The 21,365-nt window shown below is 32.6% G+C and overlaps 1 protein-coding gene across 5 annotated transcripts in view; it reads right to left on the reverse strand.

Annotated features, from left to right (window-relative positions):
• Positions 1–13,714, reverse strand: part of LOC117167048 (ribonucleoside-diphosphate reductase subunit M2 B) — a 45,305-nt gene extending 31,591 nt beyond the window's left edge. For 2 of the 5 annotated variants that reach the window (XR_004466349.1, XM_033351627.1), the window contains exons 1-6: positions 13,208–13,712; positions 2,314–2,376; positions 2,021–2,212; positions 1,686–1,921; positions 1,377–1,605; positions 982–1,200 (exon numbers count right to left, since the gene is read on the reverse strand). Coding sequence is in view for 4 of the 5 variants with exons in the window: in XM_033351627.1 (XP_033207518.1) it covers positions 982–1,200; positions 1,377–1,605; positions 1,686–1,921; positions 2,021–2,212; positions 2,314–2,376; positions 13,208–13,276 (1,008 nt within the window). In the remaining variant the exon portion in view is untranslated. Of the gene's footprint in view, positions 1–981; positions 1,201–1,376; positions 1,606–1,685; positions 1,922–2,020; positions 2,213–2,313; positions 2,377–13,207 lie in introns of all 5 variants that reach the window. The other 3 variants (XM_033351625.1, XM_033351624.1, XM_033351626.1) reach the window with 2 other exon arrangements.
• Positions 13,715–21,365: the final 7,651 nt, after the last annotated feature.

Below are 21,365 nucleotides of genomic sequence, written 5' to 3' on the forward strand. Positions count from 1 at the left end.
ATCAATGATTTGGAAGAAACCCTGAGAAAAAGGAAAGAAGGAGACTCAGGGTTCGGCGGAACAACAGGTCTCAGAATTTTCGCACTGCTTTACACGGATGACGCCGTACACATTCTGTATGAATTAAAGTATTTTCTGAATTTTAAATGTTTCAATTTTCAAATTGAAATACTTCAGTTTAGAATTCAGAAAAATTCATATACGAATGCTTTTTTTGCAGCTTAGTTTTGAATATTTAAAATACATTTTTCATCTTCGAAAGGTTTTCATTTAAATTTTAAAGCCATGTAAAGGTAACTTCAAATTTTGTTGTCACTTTTTTCTCGCAACTCAGGTTCACGCAAAATAAGATGCACACTTCAAAGATTGCAAACCAAAATAAAAGCACTAAGGAACGCTTATCGGGTCCTACATATTTGGTAATTATAAAAATTCAGCACCGTATAAAAGTTCCTTAGTTTTTTTACTTAGTTTCCTAAGTTTTCAACTCGATATCTAATTTCGATTATTTCAGATATCTAACTTTTTGTTATATGTTTAAAATTCGAATAAATATAACGTCTCTCGTAAGTAAAATGAGATACGCCAAAAAAAATAACATTTTTTAATTCAATTCCAAAGTAGTATATTAGCATATAAGTTATAATTATAAAACATGTATAATGAGAGAATTCATTAATTAAAAAGTGTTAATAATTTGAAGAAAATTTTAAAAAGGGAGTCGGGTTGGCAACTGCCAGCTATTGTAAATAACTCTGCCCGCCTGGTAGATAATAAATACAATTGGACCATTATATGACCGTTGCTGTGCCGAAATCAGCACAGCCACTGAAACGGCACTGGCGGCCCACAGTGCCGTTCGCCAGTGCTGTTTCAAGTGCCTTTTCTTTGGCAGGGAAAAAACCGGGAATGACAATGTCATTTTTTTGTGTCTGCTTTATATTAAGGATAAGGTAAAATATGATATTTATTTTTATATACCTTTGGGCATCCTAATTCGACAAGCAACCGATCAGCCACGAATTCTATGTACTGGCACATCAGTTTGCAATTCATTCCGATCATTTCCACGGGCAACGCATCTGTCAAGAATTCCTGCTCAATTACTACTGCATTTTTTATAATTGAAATTACACGCTCTTGTTCAGGCTTCTGAACTATGTGTTTGAACATGAGACAAGCGAAATCGCAATGTAGTCCCTGGAAAAAATCAAGGTAAATGATGTTTCAATGTCGTTTTAAAAGCCTAGGAATTCGGAAAGCCTTAAAAAATTTGAAGCACTCGAAAAATAAATTTTGAAGCATTGCAAATATTAATTGTAGAAAATTCTAAAAAAATACATTCAACTTTTAAAGCTTCTGAATAGTAAACATACCTCGTCCCTAGAAATTAGTTCATTGCTAAAAGTGAGACCAGGCATAAGTCCTCTCTTCTTTAGCCAGAAAATAGCTGCAAAACTGCCACTGAAGAAAATTCCCTCAACTGCGGCGAATGCGATTACACGTTCCGCAAAAGTAGCAGTATCATTACTTATCCAATTTAAAGCCCAGTTTGCTTTCTTCGTCACGCATGGTAGAGTTTCAACTGCATTAAAAAGGAAGTCTCTGCAAAAATTGGTAACTAAGTTTTAATGTGCAAATCATAGAAGTGTTTTTATAAAAAAAAAAGGGAAAATAAAAATTACCTTTGTGTCGGATCACTGATGTAAGTATCGATGAGAAGAGAGTACATTTCCGAATGAACATTTTCCATAGCTACTTGAAATCCATAAAAGCAACGAGCTTCCGTCACTTGAACTTCTTGGCTGAAACGCTCTACGAGATTCTCGTTAACGATCCCATCGGATGCAGCGAAGAAGGCCAAAACGTGCGAAACGAAATGGCGTTCACTGTCAGTCAATTTATGCCAATCTGGCAGGTCCTGAAAAATAAATGATATATTTAATATTTTACAGTTTTAAATTTCTTCTAAACTACTTCACAGGTAAAAGTTACAAGGGTGCATAGATATTATTTATACCTTGGATAGATCTACTTCTTCTACGGTCCAAAATGAAGCTTCGGCCTTTTTGTACATCTGCCAAATATCTGGCCACTGAATGGGAAATATGACGAATCTGCGAGGATTTTCTTTGAGTAGAGGTTCCAACTCTGGGTCAAAAACATCTTTATCTTGAAGGTTTAGATTCCTCACAGCTTTCGTTGCATCAATCTGTATAAAGGTAAAGATAAGTCAAGTACCAAGTTTAATAAACAGATTTTATCATAATTTTCAAATTACAATTTGATAAAAAAATTACTTTGCACACTTACTTCTGGTCTGATTCCATTTTCTTGAGATATTTTTGGCGAAACGCAGTGCTTTTTTGGAGACAACTAAAATCATCGAAATAATTTATAAACTTCCAATGCTTAGAAATATAAAAGTAAATCCTAGCATGAAAAATGCGAAATGTAGCAGTGTTTTGAGTAGCATCGCCTCCACTTTTCTGTTCTCTTGCGATCCGGAGGGCAACTTCTTTGCGGAGATTTGAATTATAATTTAAAAAATAATTATTTTGCGAAAAAATTACATAAAATATTTTGTAAAATGTGTAGCCTAGTGAATCTTTTAATTTTTGTAAAACGTTTTTTTTTCTTGAAAAGCGCGGAAAGCATGGTTCGTAAATGTGTTGCTCCTGGCTGCAAGTCAGGTTAATTTGTAATTGTTTAAGAGTTTAAAGCTTTAGGGATTCTTCCTTATGCGATTTAAACTATAGTTTTACATATTTTAATTATTATTGTTGCCATATTGAACATAAGATATATTTTTTACCAATTCATCTGATCATGTATTTGTTTTAAAAACTTTTGTTTTTAAAGTCTTAAATATTATTAATTTTATTCATTATCTACTTTAATCATTTTAACATTTAAATTGTTATAACTGTAACAAATATTAAAATAAATAATATTAGCAAAGTAATTAAATAAATTAGCAAAAGTAATTTGTGTCTATTTATTTGTAAATAGCATTAAGTTTTTAATTATTTTTGCTTTTTCTTAATGCAGTTCAATGCAAAAGCCAGTCTAGCTGCTCGGGGCGTCGTCTGTTGGATTAGTTTCCTGTACATTTCCTCTCCGGGTCGTAAGAGAACTACTGCAAATAGTGTTCTAAAGATTTTCAGTGCTCGGATAAATTCTAACGAGCATAAGTAGATTTAGAGAATATGCCCGATAGTTGTACTTGAAGTTACGCACGTTCATATGAACGAAATTAAAGATTTTTTCCCGAATTTTGTTTTGCCTAAATCATTTAGGATGACAAAAAATGATATTCCATCGGAAGAAGTTTTCGAAATTTTTTTTAGGGGTTAAATACCCTTACAAATCACCCATTATTCAAACATGCCAAACACAATTTTGATTGACGATATTTGAAAAGATAAAAACGTCAAAAATCCTTTTTTTACCTCACTGATTATAGAGGGAGTGAGAAAATTCGGCAAGACTCCTAAAAACCACCCCTAATACACCCACACCTAAAATGGTAAAAATGACAAGTTTGATTGTTGACATTTGAAAATACAAAAACGTCAAAAATTCTCTTTTTTTAACTCACTAATTATAAAGTGAGTGAGAAAGTTCGACAGGACCCCTAAAACCCAACCCTACTATCCCCACACCTGAAAGGTTAAAAATGACAAGTTTGATTGTCGATATTTGAAAATAAAAAAACGCCGAAAATTCTCTTTTTTTACATCACTAATTATAAAGTGGGTGAGAATGTTCATCAAAACATTGGCAAAACTTCTAAAAACCACCCTTAATATGTCCACAACTAAAATGTCCAAAATGACAATTTTGATTGAGGATATTTGAAGATATAAAAAAGTCGAAAATTCTCTTTTTTTACCTCACTAATTATAGAGTGGGTGAGAAAGTTCGGCAAGACTTCTAAAAACCACCCTTAATATATCCGCACCTAAAATGTTAAAAATTACAATTTTGATTGTTGATATTTGAAAATATAAAAACGTCAAAAAATCTCTTTTTTTATCTCGCTAATCATAGAGGGAGTAAGAAAGTTCGGCAAACCTCTAAAAACTACCCTTAATATATCCGCACCTAAAATGTTAAAAATGACAGTTTTGATTGTCAATACTTGAAAATATAAAAACGTCAAAAATTCTCTTTTTTTAACTCACTAATTATAGAGCGGGTGAGAAAGTTCGGCAAGACGCCTAAAAACCACCCTTAATATATGCGCACCTGAAATGTTAAAAATGACAATTTTTATTGTTGATATTTGAAAATTTAAGAACGTCAAAAATCCTCTTTTTTTTATTTTACTAATTAGAGTGAGTGAGAAAGTTCGGCAAGACCTCTAAAAACGACCCTAAATATATCCACACCTAAAATGTTAAAAATGACAAGTTTGATTTTCGATATTTGAAAATATAAAAACGTCAAAAAATCTCTTTTTTTATCTCGCTAATCATAGAGGGAGTGAGAAAGTTCGGCAAACCCCTAAAAACTACCCTTAATATATCCGCACCTAAAATGTTAAAACTGACAGTTTTGATTGTCAATATTTGAAAATATAAAAACGTCAAAAATTCTCTTTTTTTTACCTTACTAATTATAGAGTGGGTGAGAAAGTTCGGCAAGACTCCTAAAAACCACCCTTAATATATCCGCACCTAAAATGTTAAAAATGACAATTTTGATTGTTGATATTTGAAAATTTAAGAACGTCAAAAATCCTCTTTTTTATTTTACTAATTATAGAGTGAGTGAGAAAGTTCGGCAAGACCTCTAAAAACGACCCTAAATATATCCACACCTAAAATGTTAAAAATAACAAGTTTGATTGTCGATATTTGAAAATATAAAAACGTCAAAAATTCTCTATTTCTATCTCACTAATTATAAAGTGGGTGAAAAAGTTCGGCAAGACTCCTAAAAACCACCCTTAATATATCCACACCTAAAATGTTGAAAATAAGAATTTTGATTGTCGATATTTGAAAATATAAAAACGTGAAAAATTATCTTTTTTTACCTCACTAATTATGAAGTGGGTGAGCATATTCGGCCAAACTTCTAAAAACCACCCTTAATATATCCGCGTCTAAAATGTTAAAAATGACAATTTTGATTGTCGATATTTGAAAATATAAAAAAGTCAAAAATTCTCTTTTTTTGTCTCATCAACTATAAAGTAAGTGAGAATGTTCGGCAAGACCCCTAAAAACCAATCCTACTATGCCCCACACCGAAACGGTTAAAAATGACAAGTTTGATTGTCGATATTTCAAAATATAAAAACGTCAAAAATCCTCTTTTTATCTCACCAATTATAGAGTGGGTGAGAAAGTTGGGCAAGACCCCGAAAACCACCCTTATTATATCCATACCTAAAATGTTAAAAATGACAAGTTTGTTTGTCGACATTTGAAAATATAAAAACATCAAAAATTCTTTTTTTTACCACAACAATTTTAGAGTGAGTGAGAAAGTTCGGCAAGACTCCTAAAAACCACCCTTAATATATCCACAACTAAAATGTTAAAAATGACAAGTTTGATTTCGGCATTTAAAAATATAAAAACGTCAAAAAGTCTCTTTTTTATTTCATCAATTATAAAGTGGGTGAGAATGTTCGGCAAGACCCCTAAAAACGACAATTAATATATCCGCACCTAAAATGTTGAAAATGACAATTTTGATTGTCGATATTTGAAAATATAAAAAAGTCAAAAATTCTCTTTTTTTATCTCGTTAATCATAGAGGGAGTGAGAAAGTTCGGCAAGACCCCTAAAAACCAACCCTACTCCACTCACACCGAAACGGTTAAAAATGACAATTTTGATTGTCGATATTTGAAGATATAAGAACATCAAAAATTCTCTTTTTCCATCTCACTAATTTTAAATCTACATGCTATGAGATATTAGGTTGAAAATTTGGGTAATTACACATAAGGCACTACGCATTGTGTACATCGTACTAAACTGTTACAATTATAAAAATAAATTATTTGTCTGCAAAACATTACGATTTATGTTAAGCTGGAACAACACTATCAAGGTATAGAGATGCAACCTATTTTATAATTTAGGGCTCATTTAGGGCTAATTTGAGCCCATGATCCTAAATTTTGGGCTCTTATATTTTTTGTAAAAAATAGTGTTTGCCTTAGCTTCACGTTAAGCTTATCAAACATTGCTGTAAAACGTGCTAAAAATGATTTCACGGCGAAGTCACCTTATATAATAAGTTAGGGCTCATTTAGGGCTCTGGGAATATGATAATGAAAAATGAAAAAATTTGCTGAAACCATTTTTATTTAGACAATTCTAGAAAAAATGAAGTAAACAATTTTCTTCCTTCGCCCGACGTTAAAGGCTTACTTGGGGCTCCATTAATAGGATGTTTAAGTTAAACAAAAAATTGTTTAAACAATGATTGTTCAAACTAATTTGCAAAAAAAAAATTTTCTTTCTTTTCTCTTGCATCATTTCAGGCTCATTTAAGGACCTCGCTGAAGTTTGCAACGTTTTAAAAAGTTGACATTTCTAAATAGATCTATTTGATGACCGAAGGTACCCGTAAAAGTTTCAACCCCCTATCTCATCCGGAACTCCCTCGTTTTCATCCCCTAACATAATGAAAAATCGGGAAAAATCCCCTAACATCCAGGCCTAAAATTTTATGCCTTAGAGTTTAGAACTATTCCATCTGATGACCAAAAATACTAAAAAACGTTTCATTACCCTATCTCATCCGGTACACCCTCGTTTTCAACCACTAAAATATTGAAAAATCGAAATAAAACTTCAAAAAACCCCCTACATCCAGACCTAAAATGTTATGCCTCAGAATGGTTCCATCTGATGTCCAAAGTTACTAAAAAAAGTTTTATTCGCATATCTCATCCGGAACACCCCGTTTTCAACCAAAATTAAAAAATCCCCTAACATCCAGACTACAATCATTGTTTTTTTTTTAAATTTTCATCCAAAATAGCGGGTTAACGAAATCGCTCTTTCTTTTGAAACGAATAAAGTGTATCAAAGCATAAATGACGTGAATGTAAAAAATTATGTCTTATGTTGAATAGTTTACAAGATATGACTTGCCAAATTCTAGAAAATAATAAAATTTATTTACTGGGTAACGACCGTTTGTAATTAGTCACCTTTTGCCCTTGCCGAATACTATAAAGAAGATGCAACTTTGAATGGTACGAAGACTATAGAGTATAAACTATAGGTAGTCCCGGAATAGTCCCAATGTGTCTATGCTTTTATCTTTATCCTATCGCTTTGGCTCGTCGATCATCGTCTCTCCACCATCCGATCCGACCGGAACCGAAGGCGAGCGAGTGATTGTGAAGCGAAGGCAGAAAATTGAGAAAATGAACATAATTTCAATTTCTGAAAGAGCTTAGAGGTACGCAAGAAGGCCCAGGGCCGAGTTTGATAGCGCGTTTAAAGATAGCCCTTTACCGCCGCAGCTAATGAATATTAATTTAACAAATAAAACAATTGTAAACACATATTTATTAAGTAAAAGTAATTTAAAAAGTAACTTTAATTGCGCAGAAGAGAAATAAAATTCATTCATTCAATTTCCATCCAAAAAGCTAAATTTTATGCTTAAAAAATGCATTCTTGATGAAATACCTGAATTTTTCAGAAAAGAAATTAATTGTCCATCAAGACTAATTTTCTATACAACAAATTAATGTTTAATTATAGTTAAATTTTCTACAAAAAAGATTAATTTTGTACCAAGGAAGATGAGTATTCAATAAAATACAAAAATTTTGAACTAAAAAATATCACTTTTCAATGAAACATAGAATACTTAAACTTGTAGTTAAAAAAAATTAATTTTTAAGGGCATGTGACAGCTAAATACCTATATTACCGACCACAGTTTTTCAGTTCACTGAATGTTTTTTTGAACCTAAGAACTTTTTTTGTAAATAAAATATCGAGCTGAAACTTTGGGAAATGTATTAGAGTACAATGAAGTACGTTTAGGTACAGCATTTTGGTAGGAACTTCACTGAAAATTATTTGATCTTTTTTCTGAACCTCAACATTTTTTGAACGTTCCAACTTTTTTTATACATAAAATATCGGTCTCAAACTTTGAGAAATGCAAGAGCCGAAAGAAAACTACGTTTAAGTACAAAGCTTAATAATAAAAGATGTAAAAAAATATATTTCAACAATCAATTCCAACGGCATCAGCCGGTAACGTTGTACACGAAAATACGAACTCTCTAGAGCCTCGTCTAGTGGCCGCCAGGTCGTCTTATTAATTAATTTTAGAAAATATTTATTTCAATAAAGGAAATATTTATATAATTACGCTTTCTTTTTACGTAACCGAAGTTTTCAACGTTTATAAACGAAAATAAATTTCTTTTTTCTATATCATTTACAAAATCCCTAGATGTGTAAACCTTAGTCAGCCATTAAGAATTACTGGGATTAAAATAATTTTTGTTTTACCTGTCACCAGTTGAAAATGATCACCAAAAGAAATTTCGAAAATTGCATAATTTCGTTTATAAACGTTGCAAACTTCAGCCAATTTTCTTGTTTTCAAAAATATGATTTCACTGCGTTATAAATTTAATATTTTCCGATTAGAATTTTAAAAAACAGAGCATTGAAAGTTCAAAGAAATGAAAATTGATAAATACAAATTATTTCAAAAAGTCGAAAATTTCTTTGCAAAAAAATTCTTTTCAAACTAAAAAACAATTGTTTTTTGTACCTTTCTTCAGCAATCAAGAACTGGGCGAAGTAAATATATTGCTTCCTTTTCACAATTTTTATAATTATTTGTGTTCATTTTGCAATTTGTAATAATTTTATTTGTAGATACTGCGTTTTTCTGAGGTCCCATAATTTCAAGAAAGCAGTATCTTTGGACTGCTTTCTTGTGAAACATCACGTCCTCTGAGACCCGGTTGGTGTTAGGCAAAAACGCAGTTTCTGAAAGATACTGCTTTCTTGTGTAATTTTGGGTGCCGTATTCGACGATCGACGATCAAACTTGTCATTTTTTACATTTTAGGTGTGGGTATGTAAGGGGTGGTTTTTAGGGGTCTTTCCGAACTTTCTCACTCACTCTATAATTGTTGTGGTAAAAAAAAGAATTTTTTGTTTTTATATTTTCAAATATCCACAATCAAAATTGTCATTTTTAACATTTTAGGTGCGGATATATTAAGGGTGGATTGTAGGGGTCTTGCCGAACTTTCCCACTCCCTCTATAATTAGTGAGATAAAAAAAGAGAATTTTTGACGTTTTTATATTTTCAAATATCGACAATCAAACTTGTCATTTTTAATCTTTTAGGCGTGGGTATAGTAGGGGTGGTTTTTAGGGGACTTGCCGAACTTTCTGACTCCCTCTATAATAAGCGAGATAAAAGAAAGAGGATTTTTGCTGTTTTTACATTTTCAAATATCGACAATCAAAATTGTCATTTTTAACATTTTAGGGTCGGATATATTAAGGGTGGATTTTAGGAGTCTTGTCGAACTTTCTCACTCCCTCTTTAATTAGTGAGACAAAAAAAGAGATTTTTTGACGTTTTTATATTTTCAAATATCGACAATCAAACTTGTCATTTTTAATCTTTTAGGCGTGGGTATAGTAGGGGTGGTTTTTAGGGGTCTTGCCGAACTTTCTCAACCACTCTATAATTATTGAGATAAAAAAAGAGTTTTTGACGTCTTTATATTTTCAAATATCGACAATCAAACTTGCATTAGGCAGGTCTAAATAATGGGTAGGTAACCCCTAAAAAATTTTTATTCGACAATTCTTTCGGACAAAATATTTTTTTTGCCGTTCTAATTGATTTAAGCAAAAAAAAAAAAAGAAAAAAATTGAAAAATAATTTTTTTAATTTTGTTCAAATGAACGTTCGTAACTTCAAGTACATCTCGTTTACCAGGAAATGCAATATGGCGGTATTTATAACAAAAAACACGGGAAATTTTAAGATAAAAAATGTTTGCTGCCAGATTTCGTATCGAAATGTTTTTTTAATATAACAAAATTGGTGCACAAAAGCGCACAAACATGTTGAACTTTCGAAAAATGGAAAACAACAACTTTAGCATTCAAGATGGTTGTCTCAAAATGGCGAATTAAAAAAAAAAGAAATTGTTATTTCTACCTTCAAGTAACAGAAATGAATTTGAATATTACCCAAATAACCTACATATTTTTTTCACAGTTTTTTGGGTCACTTATTAAAAACGTGTCCGCGAATTTGCTAAATTAATTTGTTTAAACAAATTATTCCGAAGAATTAGATTGTTCACAAGATGCATATGCTTTTCTTAGTTTTTGGCTCCGCTGAGTACGAATCTGGCGTCAAATTTGCAAAATCAATGTGTTTAAACATTTTTTTTTTTAATTATTGCAATATTGAAGTATTTGGCGTTTACCTTCTGCCACCGCGTGGAGGTCGAAGGATAGACATTCTTTTATTTTGATTTTTCTGTAGTCTTTTTTTTATTTTGCATTTTTTTTGTTTTAAACATTTTTTTATTTTTAATTTTTTTTTGTATTTTTGTATTCTTTAGAACTGTTCTGAAAAATCTTTCACATCTTTTTGAATACTTTCTGGGACCAGAATGATCTCTTAGCATTGGATGTATCAGATTTGTGAAATTCAATTGTTTTTTGCGCAATTCATTTGCGCAGTGAACACTAGTAGTAAACTGTTCTTTGCCTACGTCATTGTCTATCCTTCGATCTTCACGCAGTGACAGTTGGTAAACGTCAAATATGGCGGCTGTCAGAAGGGAATATTGCAACAATTTGTTAAAAAATTGTTTTAAAATGGTTTTAACACATGTATTTTGCGGATTAAACGCCAGATTCGTACTCAGCAGACACAAAAGCCAGCGAAAGCTGGAAATTGTGGAATTGGAAATATATTAAATCTACTACAGTTTAAGAATATTTATTTAAGTATATTGCTAAACTAAATAATAATGTAGCTGCAATAATAAATAATGTTTGAAAAGTAAAAATTCTTATTTATACACACGTTAAAAAATACCATTACTTAAGACTGTTTGATAAAGGCTGTAACATCCAATAGATAGTAAGTAGAATAACAATAATAAGTATTTATATATTTTCATTGAAAATTATTAAAATGTAAAAAATAATATTTTTAATGACATGAATTTTTACAATATTGATTAATTGGCTAAATCAAATTTTATACTACAAATTTTCAATAGTTACGAAAAAAAAATTAAAATGAGACAAAACATGGGGAAAATGTCTAATTGTATTGTTTGTGAAGTAAAGTAAAGAAATTGAATTCTGAGGTTATGGCTTTTTCTTAAACACCTTTTCATTAAATTATTTCGAATAAAAATAAATGTAATTCAATCAAAGAGAAGATCAAAATAAAGATCACAGTAAACAGAGTTGAGAAAACAAATAAAATACGTATTTTTATGAAGTTAAAAACCCTTTGTTTAATATAGATGTGTGCAATGTTTTTTTAGTCCTAAAAACTTTTTTTCAAATAAGTCTTCATTTCAGAACAATAGGTAAAACGTCAGAGAGGATTTATGATAAAACTCAAATGTAGATTACATGTATAAAGTAGAAAAGTTTTTACTGCTGATTTGTTTGGAATTATATTTAAATTGAAATTTGTTTAATTATACAATAAATATCACAGAGAATTCATGCTGCATGCGATCGTTTATCTGAAATTACATTTCAAATTTATAAGTAATTTTATAAAAGCAATAATGGAAGACAAATTGCAGTTAAAAAAAGAAGATAAGTTAATTTTTCTTTCAAGTTTAGAACTCTAAGAACCTAAATTCGTATTGGTAAGTTATATGCATACCATGCTTTTGCTATCATGATTGTTTTCAATTTCTTTTTTCTTTGATTTAGTATGATTAGAAATTCTTAGACGGAAGAGCAATTTTGTACAACCGGGTGCAATGATCTGTATATTTGATCCATTTCCTGACAAGTATCAAATGTAGCTTGGTTGACGCAGAAGAACAAGTTTCCTTTATATTCTTCATTAAAAAAGCATATTTCAAAATAATCATTAAACGAAAATATATAATGACTTATAACCTCTTCTTAAGAATACTTCAAATGTTTCGTGCTTCGTTACATATTTCCGATTCCGGTTTCGCGGCGGCTACTGGAGGGGGTAACGTGACACGACTCTCCCTAGAGGATCTCTAGGGTCAGAGAAGCTCAGAGAACTTCTCCGCAGGCACTCAAGTAAAAATATTTAAAGGTCCAGGTAGTTCTTTTAAATGTTTTGAAGGCTTTAAAATGTCCTTTCCGAAATTCAAAAAAAAATACGATCGTAAATAACAAGCAAAGGCTGAAATTGAAATAAGAATTCGCTCACCAATAACAAGCAGAGAGGCTGTATCAATAGAGTAGCCAACACTCAAGGGTCCTTTGTGAAGCTTTCGGATTACAATTTAGAAAGATTTTTTAAATTTCCTAATTAACAGCCTAAAACATAATAATTCGGAATCTACGGGTTTCGATAATTTCATATTTTTTTTTTTAAATGTTTAAAATTGGAATTAATAAGACGTTTCTCGTAAATGGAATAAGATACGCCAAAAAAAAAACATTTTTTAGTCCAACTAGAAAATTGTATATTAATATACGTTAGTATAATGAGAAAATTTATCAATTAAAAAAAAGTATCAATAATTTTAAGAGAAATTAAGAAAGGGAGAGTCGGATTAGCGACGACCAACTACTGTAAATAACTCTGCCCGCCCGATACGTGACGAATACAAAAGAAATATCATATTACCGTTGCACCACTCTTAAACGGACTACTAAAGGGACCCAAATCTCTTAAACTATCTCAGAGACTAAACTGTTTCAAATCGACTCTGCTTATAGTCTCAAATGGACCAGGCTATTTCGCTGGAGAATACTCAGATTTATATCGGTAGGGTGAACAAATATTGAATTACAACTTACACGAATAATAAAATATTTACGAATGTACACGCATTTTAAACCCCCATAATTTGAAAAAAAGCTTTCATTGTACACCATCGTTCACTATAGGACTGTCAACAATATTTCCGTTCACCCTAATACCATAAAACAGTTCTAGCAATCTTGATTGTACTATTTATAAAAACATTGAAAACTCACATTTTCCTTGATGCTGGCATCCTCAAAGGATTTGCGAACATTATCTTTGGTCGATGTATGAAGAGCCATTATTCTTTTTTAATACTAAAAAGAAAAGCACTGCACGAGATCTACGTCGTCCTACTTGGATGGGTTTGTTAACGATGTACAACCAAGTGTGTATCCAGAAAGAAAAGGAAAGAAAGACGGGCAGAGTGTAATATTGGTATAAATCAGAATGAACCCATTGGCTGTTTAACAGGAGTACTCTACAATGAGAGCGAGAGCCAATCAGCGATAGCATTTTTACCGCCAAATTGACCATGATTTCTTCTACACAACGAGGACATGGAAATTCAAAACTTTTATTATCTTTAAAAAGGACAGGAAATAAATGAGTTTCCCTTAACATTAAATGATTTAAAAATAAAACTGCGTGCTAAATTTTGACAAGGAGGCGATAGACTTCCCGCGTATTTACAGCAAATGGCACGTGGTGTACAATACTTCGCGCCAACATTCCGATTCTTGGTAGAAGAGCCATATAACAACTGTCTGTAGTTGAGATGACTCCTCACGCTCAAGGTCGCATCGGCAGTATACATGATCCAATAAAGCATGGTCCCGCCAGGCGGAAGTAAAAAAAAAGTCAACCAATCAGAGGTGGCACCCGACCTTTCTGACATCTTGGGTCGAGTTTAGGCGAAGTTGGCCGTTGGATTCCCCTTCCATTCGCGCCAATTCAGCTTTGTTGGATCATGGGCCATGGGCAATATATATAAGCTATTTAACCCGGTATACCAAAGATATTATAAACGTTGATGCGGTACGGGGCGTCGGAGTGGGGAATTGCATATATATAGGAAATTACATTTTCTGCCCTATCGAGGTGCTGCCCTCATCGTACTACGAAGTCGAATTCTTGTTTTCTCATTTTTCGTAAAATATGACGGTAAAGCAGTAGAAAAATTTTTTGAGGTTAGAAAAGTTTGACATGTATGTATCGCTGAATTTTTTCAGATCTGAAACTTGATCCAAGTTTTCGGTACAATCTTTTTTTAATTATAAAAAAATTGTTCTCGAAAAATCATATTTTTAATTTAAAAAAAAGTATTATAGAAAGACATTTCAAGATAAACAAGTGCTGAAAGCATTTTTCTTTGACAATTTTTTTTTAAATTGAAATAATCAAATATTTATACCAAAGAAACAACTTTTTAAATGTTTGAAGCATTTAAACATTATTGTTTAAATTTAAAATAATAATTAAAACAAAATATATATCTGGATAAGATATTTTGGTTGAAAATGTATATAGTATTTTTTAAATCACAAAAGTTCTTCTGAAAAATCGAAATGTTAATTAAAAAACACGTGTTTTTATATATTAATTTGTCGGTAAAATTTTTTGTATAATTTTAATTTTAAATTCAAACAATAATTTTTAACATTTTAAATATTAAACAAAAATTTATTTGATAACAATATCTTATTATCGTAGTTTTAATAAATAATTAATATTGATTAAGAAACAATTTTATTGGGGGAGTCTTATTATTTGGGAATTTTCAAATTCGTTAATATTATAAACTGTTCAGGAATCTTATTAGTTCTGGAATTGTATTTTTTGGGACAGAGAGTTTTACCGAGTCGGGAATTTTATTTTTCGGGATATTTCAGCCGTCCCCATAGAATTACAGAAAATTTGCTCTAATTATAATTTTGGCGCTTGATCTTGTTGATTTTTTCCTACAGTATTATTAAAAAGACATGTGTATGGAATTTTTTATATCATGAAGTTAATGATAATCTCAATTAAAAATTTTAAAATTCGCTGTACATCCAATTTTTATTCTTGAGTCTTGGCAATTTTTTTCTAATCCATTTCAGTGACAAGTAAACAGGGGTGATTTTCTCTTAGAAAATAAGTGATTAAAATTTGAAAAAATTGGGTAGGCTTTTTTGACATTTAGGTATGTAAAGAAGGTAAACTGCAGAAAATTTAAAAACTAATTTAAGAACTATTTATACTCTTTTAATATACCAATACAATTTACATAACACTAATTGTGAAATTTGCAAATTTTTAGGCCTTTAGTTTAGGAACTTGAATTTTAACGTTAAAATTGCTTCATTTTCAGAATACAGCCTTATTGTTTGAATTTTCAGAATTTTTCGAAATTGTTAAAAGGCGAAAAAGTTTGAATTTAAAATTTAAAAATGCGAAAATACACCATTTTCTATGTTCATTTGCAATCCAGCGAGTCACTTTCTTTCGCTTTTTTTGAAAGTCGATCCTTTGCTTTCAGTTTTCTTTTTAAACTATACCTTGAATTTAAAGCATTTCAAATTAAATTTTTGCAGATGCATTTAGGTTAAATTATACAAAGGTTTTTTGTTTTATATATAAATTAATTTAAACATTTTATTGGTCTTACACGACTGTAATTTATAACTCTAAAATGGAATAATTGTAGCTCAAACATGAAAAAGTATAGACTGATTTCATATTCAAAGAGATTCTATCACATATATTGAACTATTAAAACCTCTGACCTTTTTAAGGTATTTAAAACTCTGTAAAAAACTTTTTTTTAACAATTTTGTTTGTGATTTCTTAATAAAAGAATAAGTGCTATTTAATCTCCAGAACAGCAATTTCAAAAATATTTAAAGCCTTAATAATTTAGACATTTTAAATTTGTAGTCTTCAGAATATATTGAATAATTTCAAATTTAAAGCTATTTAAATATTTCATCTGAATTTTTGAATGGAAAGTGTTCGATAATTTTAGATTGAAACCTCTCAAATTATTTATTTTTTGATAATTCCCCCCCCCCCCTACAAATAATTTTTTTTTGTAAGAAAATAACGCCTGATTTTTGTAAAAATTAACAAATATATATTAAAGGTTCACTCAAGGTCATTTTTGTTCAATAAGCCTGTTCCTAAATAAATTAACTCTTATTGTTTCCGATTTCGTTCTGCCACTCAGGGTAATTTTCTGTGAAAAGTATTGATTTACAAAGAATATTTGTCAAACAATAGAATGGATTTCTTCGCCCGAGATGCAAACGTAAATTGTACTATAGTAAAAACAACTGGAAAAATTTAGACGAAAGCCAAATTTGGTAAAGAAAAAAAACCTTTGTCGACCTATAAATACTAATTTTATTCCCCGAAAGATTTTTAAAAAAATCTGTTCGAAACACTTTTATTGCAAATATTTAATTGAAGAAAAATATTTGTTATAGAAATAAAAATAGTACAATTTTTACATACAATTCTTAAAATAAAAAAATCTGTGTGTCAAACCACAATCCAATCCGACTGTTCTTTCAAAAGTTATCCGATATACAGACAACCACAATAACGACGACGTAGACGCCAGAGAGACAGACAGATACCGATCTAAAAACTTGTTTTTCTGACTCAAGGAGCCTCAAAACGTCGAAATTTAATGAAATTCGCGAAAATCATTTTTCGCATAAAACACTTCTCATTATGGATGAGAATGTGATAAAATAATCATGGGGCCTTGAAAAAGTAGCGTTTTTCGCCTCTTGACTTTTTTCCATATCAAGCTTTTTTTGCTTCACATGTCCATTTTCGTTTGGTTTTTTGAATTTTGAAAATCCTTTAACTTTGATAAGTTTGATTTTATCAAAAACAGTTGTCAGGATAAATTGTTCATATTTTTTTGTACCATAAATAGCTGTCGATAAAATTTGCAAATTTTGAAAAAAAAGTGGTCTCAAAAATTTGGAACATGCTTCAACTTTTTGGATTTTTATCAAAAATGGCTGTTTAACGAACTCGATCTTTCTTTTTGGTCCCTCGAACAGTGTGTCAAAGCCCAATCCAATCCGACCAGTCTTTCGAAAATTATCCGGTATACAGACAACAACAACGACGACGCCGGACAGACAAACAGACCCCGACGTGAAAACTTGTTATTCTGACTCACGGGGCCTCAAAACGTCGATATTTGATAAAATCCGAAAAAGTTATTTTTCATAAAAAACTAATACCTTCTCATTTTTGATGAGAATCTAGAAATTATCAACAAGATTTGTAGAAAATCTTTCAAAGAATAAAATTATTGTCCCGTAAGTTACAACCGAAAAGTTACAATTTCAAAAAAATGAAAGTTGTTTTAAATATAAAGCTAGACTCGCGACCGGGACAAATCAGAAAATGAAAGTAAATTTGAAAATTGAACTACAGTTCGAGTATTAAAAACTAAACAGTGATGGATTTTACAAGGTGATTCTAGATCTGTTAAAAATGATATAATTTACATATTTTAACGTTAAGATTTGAACTAATTTAATTGCAACTCTACCGAAAAGAATCTTTGAGTATATACTAAAAATTCTTTAGGTCAAAGAATCTCAGAGAAATTCTCTGCAGGCACTCAGGTAGATGTTTTTAAAGGTCCAGGAAGCTCGTTTAAATGGTCTGAAGGCTTTAAAATATCCTTTCCGAAATTGAAATAAGAATACGATCATAAATAACAAGCAGAGAGGCTATCTCAATAGAGTAGCCGACACTCAAGGGTCCTTTGTTAAACTTTCGGATTAAAATTTAGAGGTAGATTTTTTTAAATTTCATAGTTAACAGCCTAAAACATAATAATTCGGAATCTGTGGGTTTCGATGTCTTCAGATATCTAACTTTTTTTTTAATGCTTAAAATTGGAATGAATAGAACGTTTCTCGTATATGGAATGAGATACGCCAAAAAAGACAACATTTTTGAATTCAACTAGAAAATTGTATATCAGTATATATTTTATAATTATAAATAAGTATAATGAGAAAATTCATCAATTAAAAAAAAGTGTTAATAATTTGAAGAGAAATTTAAAAAGGGAGAATGGATTAACCACGACCAACTACTGTAAATAACTCTGCCCGCCCGGTACGTGACGAATACAAAAGTAACATTATATCACCGTCGCACCACTCTTAAAAGGACCACTAAAAGGATTTTGAAAAGGACCCAAATCTCTCAAACTATCTCCGAGACTATTTTGTTTCAAATCGACTTTGTTTATAGACTCAAATGGGCCAGGCTATTTCGCTAAAGAAAACTAGGAGATTTCTTTCGGTAGGGTTTGGACATTTAAAGGCTGAAATAAATCGTTTTTTCTCTTAGTTTCCCTCAAATCATATCGCCAGTGATGTTTAATAATGGAAAATTATCTTGCGATCTATTTTATTAATTTTGTAAACAAATTATAAAAATAAATGCCCAGTGTGGACATTTAATGGCAGAAAGAAATCGTTTTTGACATTGCCTTCAGTCTTTTGTACAATGTGTAAATGTCATTCTTAATGAGATTTTGATATAGTTCACTTCGTCCCATAAAGTTGAGAGCCATCAGCAGGCAATTTTCTGGAATAATTCCCCGCTCGTGTTTACTCACGTAAACCCAAGCTGGGACAAGTTTCCAGCCTAATTGCTTTCTAATGGCCTCTTTACGACCTCGCCTAAAATTGTGAGTCTTACACTCAATGGGAGAAAGGGCAAGAGGAGCCATAAAGACCAGCTGCATGGGAAGGATTCCCCGTCCCATGGCTAGCCTGGCCAGCGTGACCGTGACTCATCAACCTAAGTACCTTCTCTCTCTCTCTCACTCCTATACACTCTTAAGAAAAGTCGGCAGCGGCTGCCAACTTTTGCGCGTAATACGTAACCATTTTGATATTAAAATAAATCGACACTTCTTTTCTTTTTTTTTTTTTTTTGATTTCCCGGGAAAGGGACGGGTAAAGGAGATTAAACATAGTCATAGCTTTAATTATAATTTTACCCGGGTTAATTGTATTTTATTATTTATCTGTCATTTTATGTTTATTCAAACCTTGTTTAATTTAAATTTCATTTCCATGTTTAGGCTTAAGTTTCATTTTGTCTTGCTATGTTTCATACTTTATTTTTATGTCTCTTTTGTCTTCGATCTATGTTTAATTTAAGTTTCGTTTAATTTTCTTCAAGTTTCATTTTTATTTTTACTTCGATCTATGTTGGATTTAAGTTCCTTTTCATCCTATGTTTAATTGAGTATCTGTGTAATTTTAGTTTCTTTCCTTTAATTTTCACGTCATTTATACTATATTTACCTTAAGTTTTGTAACACTTCTCTTTTATTTTGACTTTTAATTCGGTAATCAAAAATTTAACAAGAGTTACCAAATTTACGAAACGGCGGCAATTTCGCAACGCTACCGTGCGCTTCAAAAGTTGCCGTCTGCGCGCGGCCAGACTAGGGAGAAGGGGATGCCGAGGCGTCCGAAACGCCCCGACACCTCTCTCGCGATTCGCCGAGAGCTCCGTGCCAACCGACGGCCGGCAGCCTCTCGGACCCGCTGCTTAAAAGGCGGGTGCATCGACCCGAAAAGTAACTCTCGCTCGGAACTCTCGCTCAGCACTCTCACCCCGAGCATTCCGCTCGGGCAATCTCTCCGAAGAACTTCACGGCAATTGTATTCCTTTTTTTGAGCAATAGAGTTTTAAATTTTAAAGCAATCTCAGTTTTCTTTAAACTCCCTCTCTTCTCTCCTCCTTAGTGGCGGTCTGCTCTCGTAGCCCCGCCGAGCTATTGCTCTCTCTCTCTCTGTCTCTCTCTCACCTATCCGATTCCTAGACATCCTTCCTACCACGGAGTCTCTCTATCTCTCACCTAAGAGGTCGGTCAGCTCTCGCAGCCCTGGTATCCTTGTATCTTTACTAGAGGTCGGTTAGCTTTTACAGCCACGTCACCCTCGAATCTGTACTAGAGGTCGGTCAGCTTTTACAGCCCCGTTTCCCTCGAATCTTTTTCTACGCTAGAGGTCGGTCAGCTTTTACAGCCCCGCAACCCTCGAACTCTTTTCTCTTCTCAATGGGATCGGTCCGCTTGCAAACAGCCCCGATACTCCCTGCGAATCTCTCTCTCTTTTCCTGGGACTCCTAATCCGCACTTATGTCTGGTCCCATCCAAAGCGCCGTTCCCGCCCCTGCAAACAGACGCGCATTCGCCGTCGCCTTGCAGCCTTCCGCGATTCCTTCAACGTAGACCACTGAGACGAGCGACAGTGACCAGCGGGTGCCGGGTCCCACCGGCCGTGACAAAACCACGTCCGCGCCAGGACGGCGCCTCGACCACCAAGCACCGTCCAGCGGCCTTCGTCGAAGGGCCTCGGTTTCCACCGCCCCCCCCTCACCAGATCCAGCGCCAGGGTGGCGCCCCGATCTTGAAGCAGCATCCAGCAGCCGCCGCAATTCTGCACACCTGGGCCACGGTCTCCACCGGCCCCCTAAACAGTCCAGCGAGATCAGATCACCTAGCAGCATCTCGCCGTCGCCACCGTCCAGCGACACTGCACCAGCGGACCACAGTTTCCACCGGCCCAAACTAGACCGCCTCGCCAGCGCCAGTTCAGCGCCCCAGCAGTCGGCCAAGCCAGAGCCCGATTAGCACCCTGTCAGCTTCCTGAATCTCAAGCCGTTACCAGCCGACACCGCTTCACGACGCTCGGGTTTCGGTTTCCACGGGCCCGAAAACCAGTCTGCCCCGATAGCGCCCAGGCAGCTTCCAGAACCTTCAACCGATCAACACCGTATCTTAGATCAAGGCTGGGACAAACACCATCCCCACAACCCACCTTGTATCAGTTTTGTACATTTTGATGAAGTTTCTAATTAAATTCGATAAGAGTCACATTTCACAGATATTCTAGATATTATGAATCTAGATATTATGAACAGATTTTATTACATTTCAATTACAAATAAAGATAAAAAATGGTTTATATATCATATTTTAACTGCGATATTAACAGAATTTATTGCAAATTTGCCTTCTTTTAGCAAATTATGTAATGTTTTACACTTTAATAAAATGCACTAAAAAAGCTACCTTTGTAACAATTTATATTTTATCCACTTTTACTTGAGAATATACATTAATACATTATACAAATATACATACATACAAATATACATTATACAAATAATCACTGGCGAAATGATGTAATGAGAATTTAAGAGAAATACGATTTCTTCCTGTCTTTAAATATCCACAATGGGCACTTGTTTATATAATTTGTTAAAAAAATAACAAACAATATCGCATGCTAATTTTCTATCAATATATATCACAGACAACATGATTTGAGGGAAATTAAGAGA

This window comes from Belonocnema kinseyi, chromosome 2 (genome assembly GCF_010883055.1).
Source record: "Belonocnema kinseyi isolate 2016_QV_RU_SX_M_011 chromosome 2, B_treatae_v1, whole genome shotgun sequence".
NCBI lineage: Eukaryota > Metazoa > Arthropoda > Insecta > Hymenoptera > Cynipidae > Belonocnema > Belonocnema kinseyi.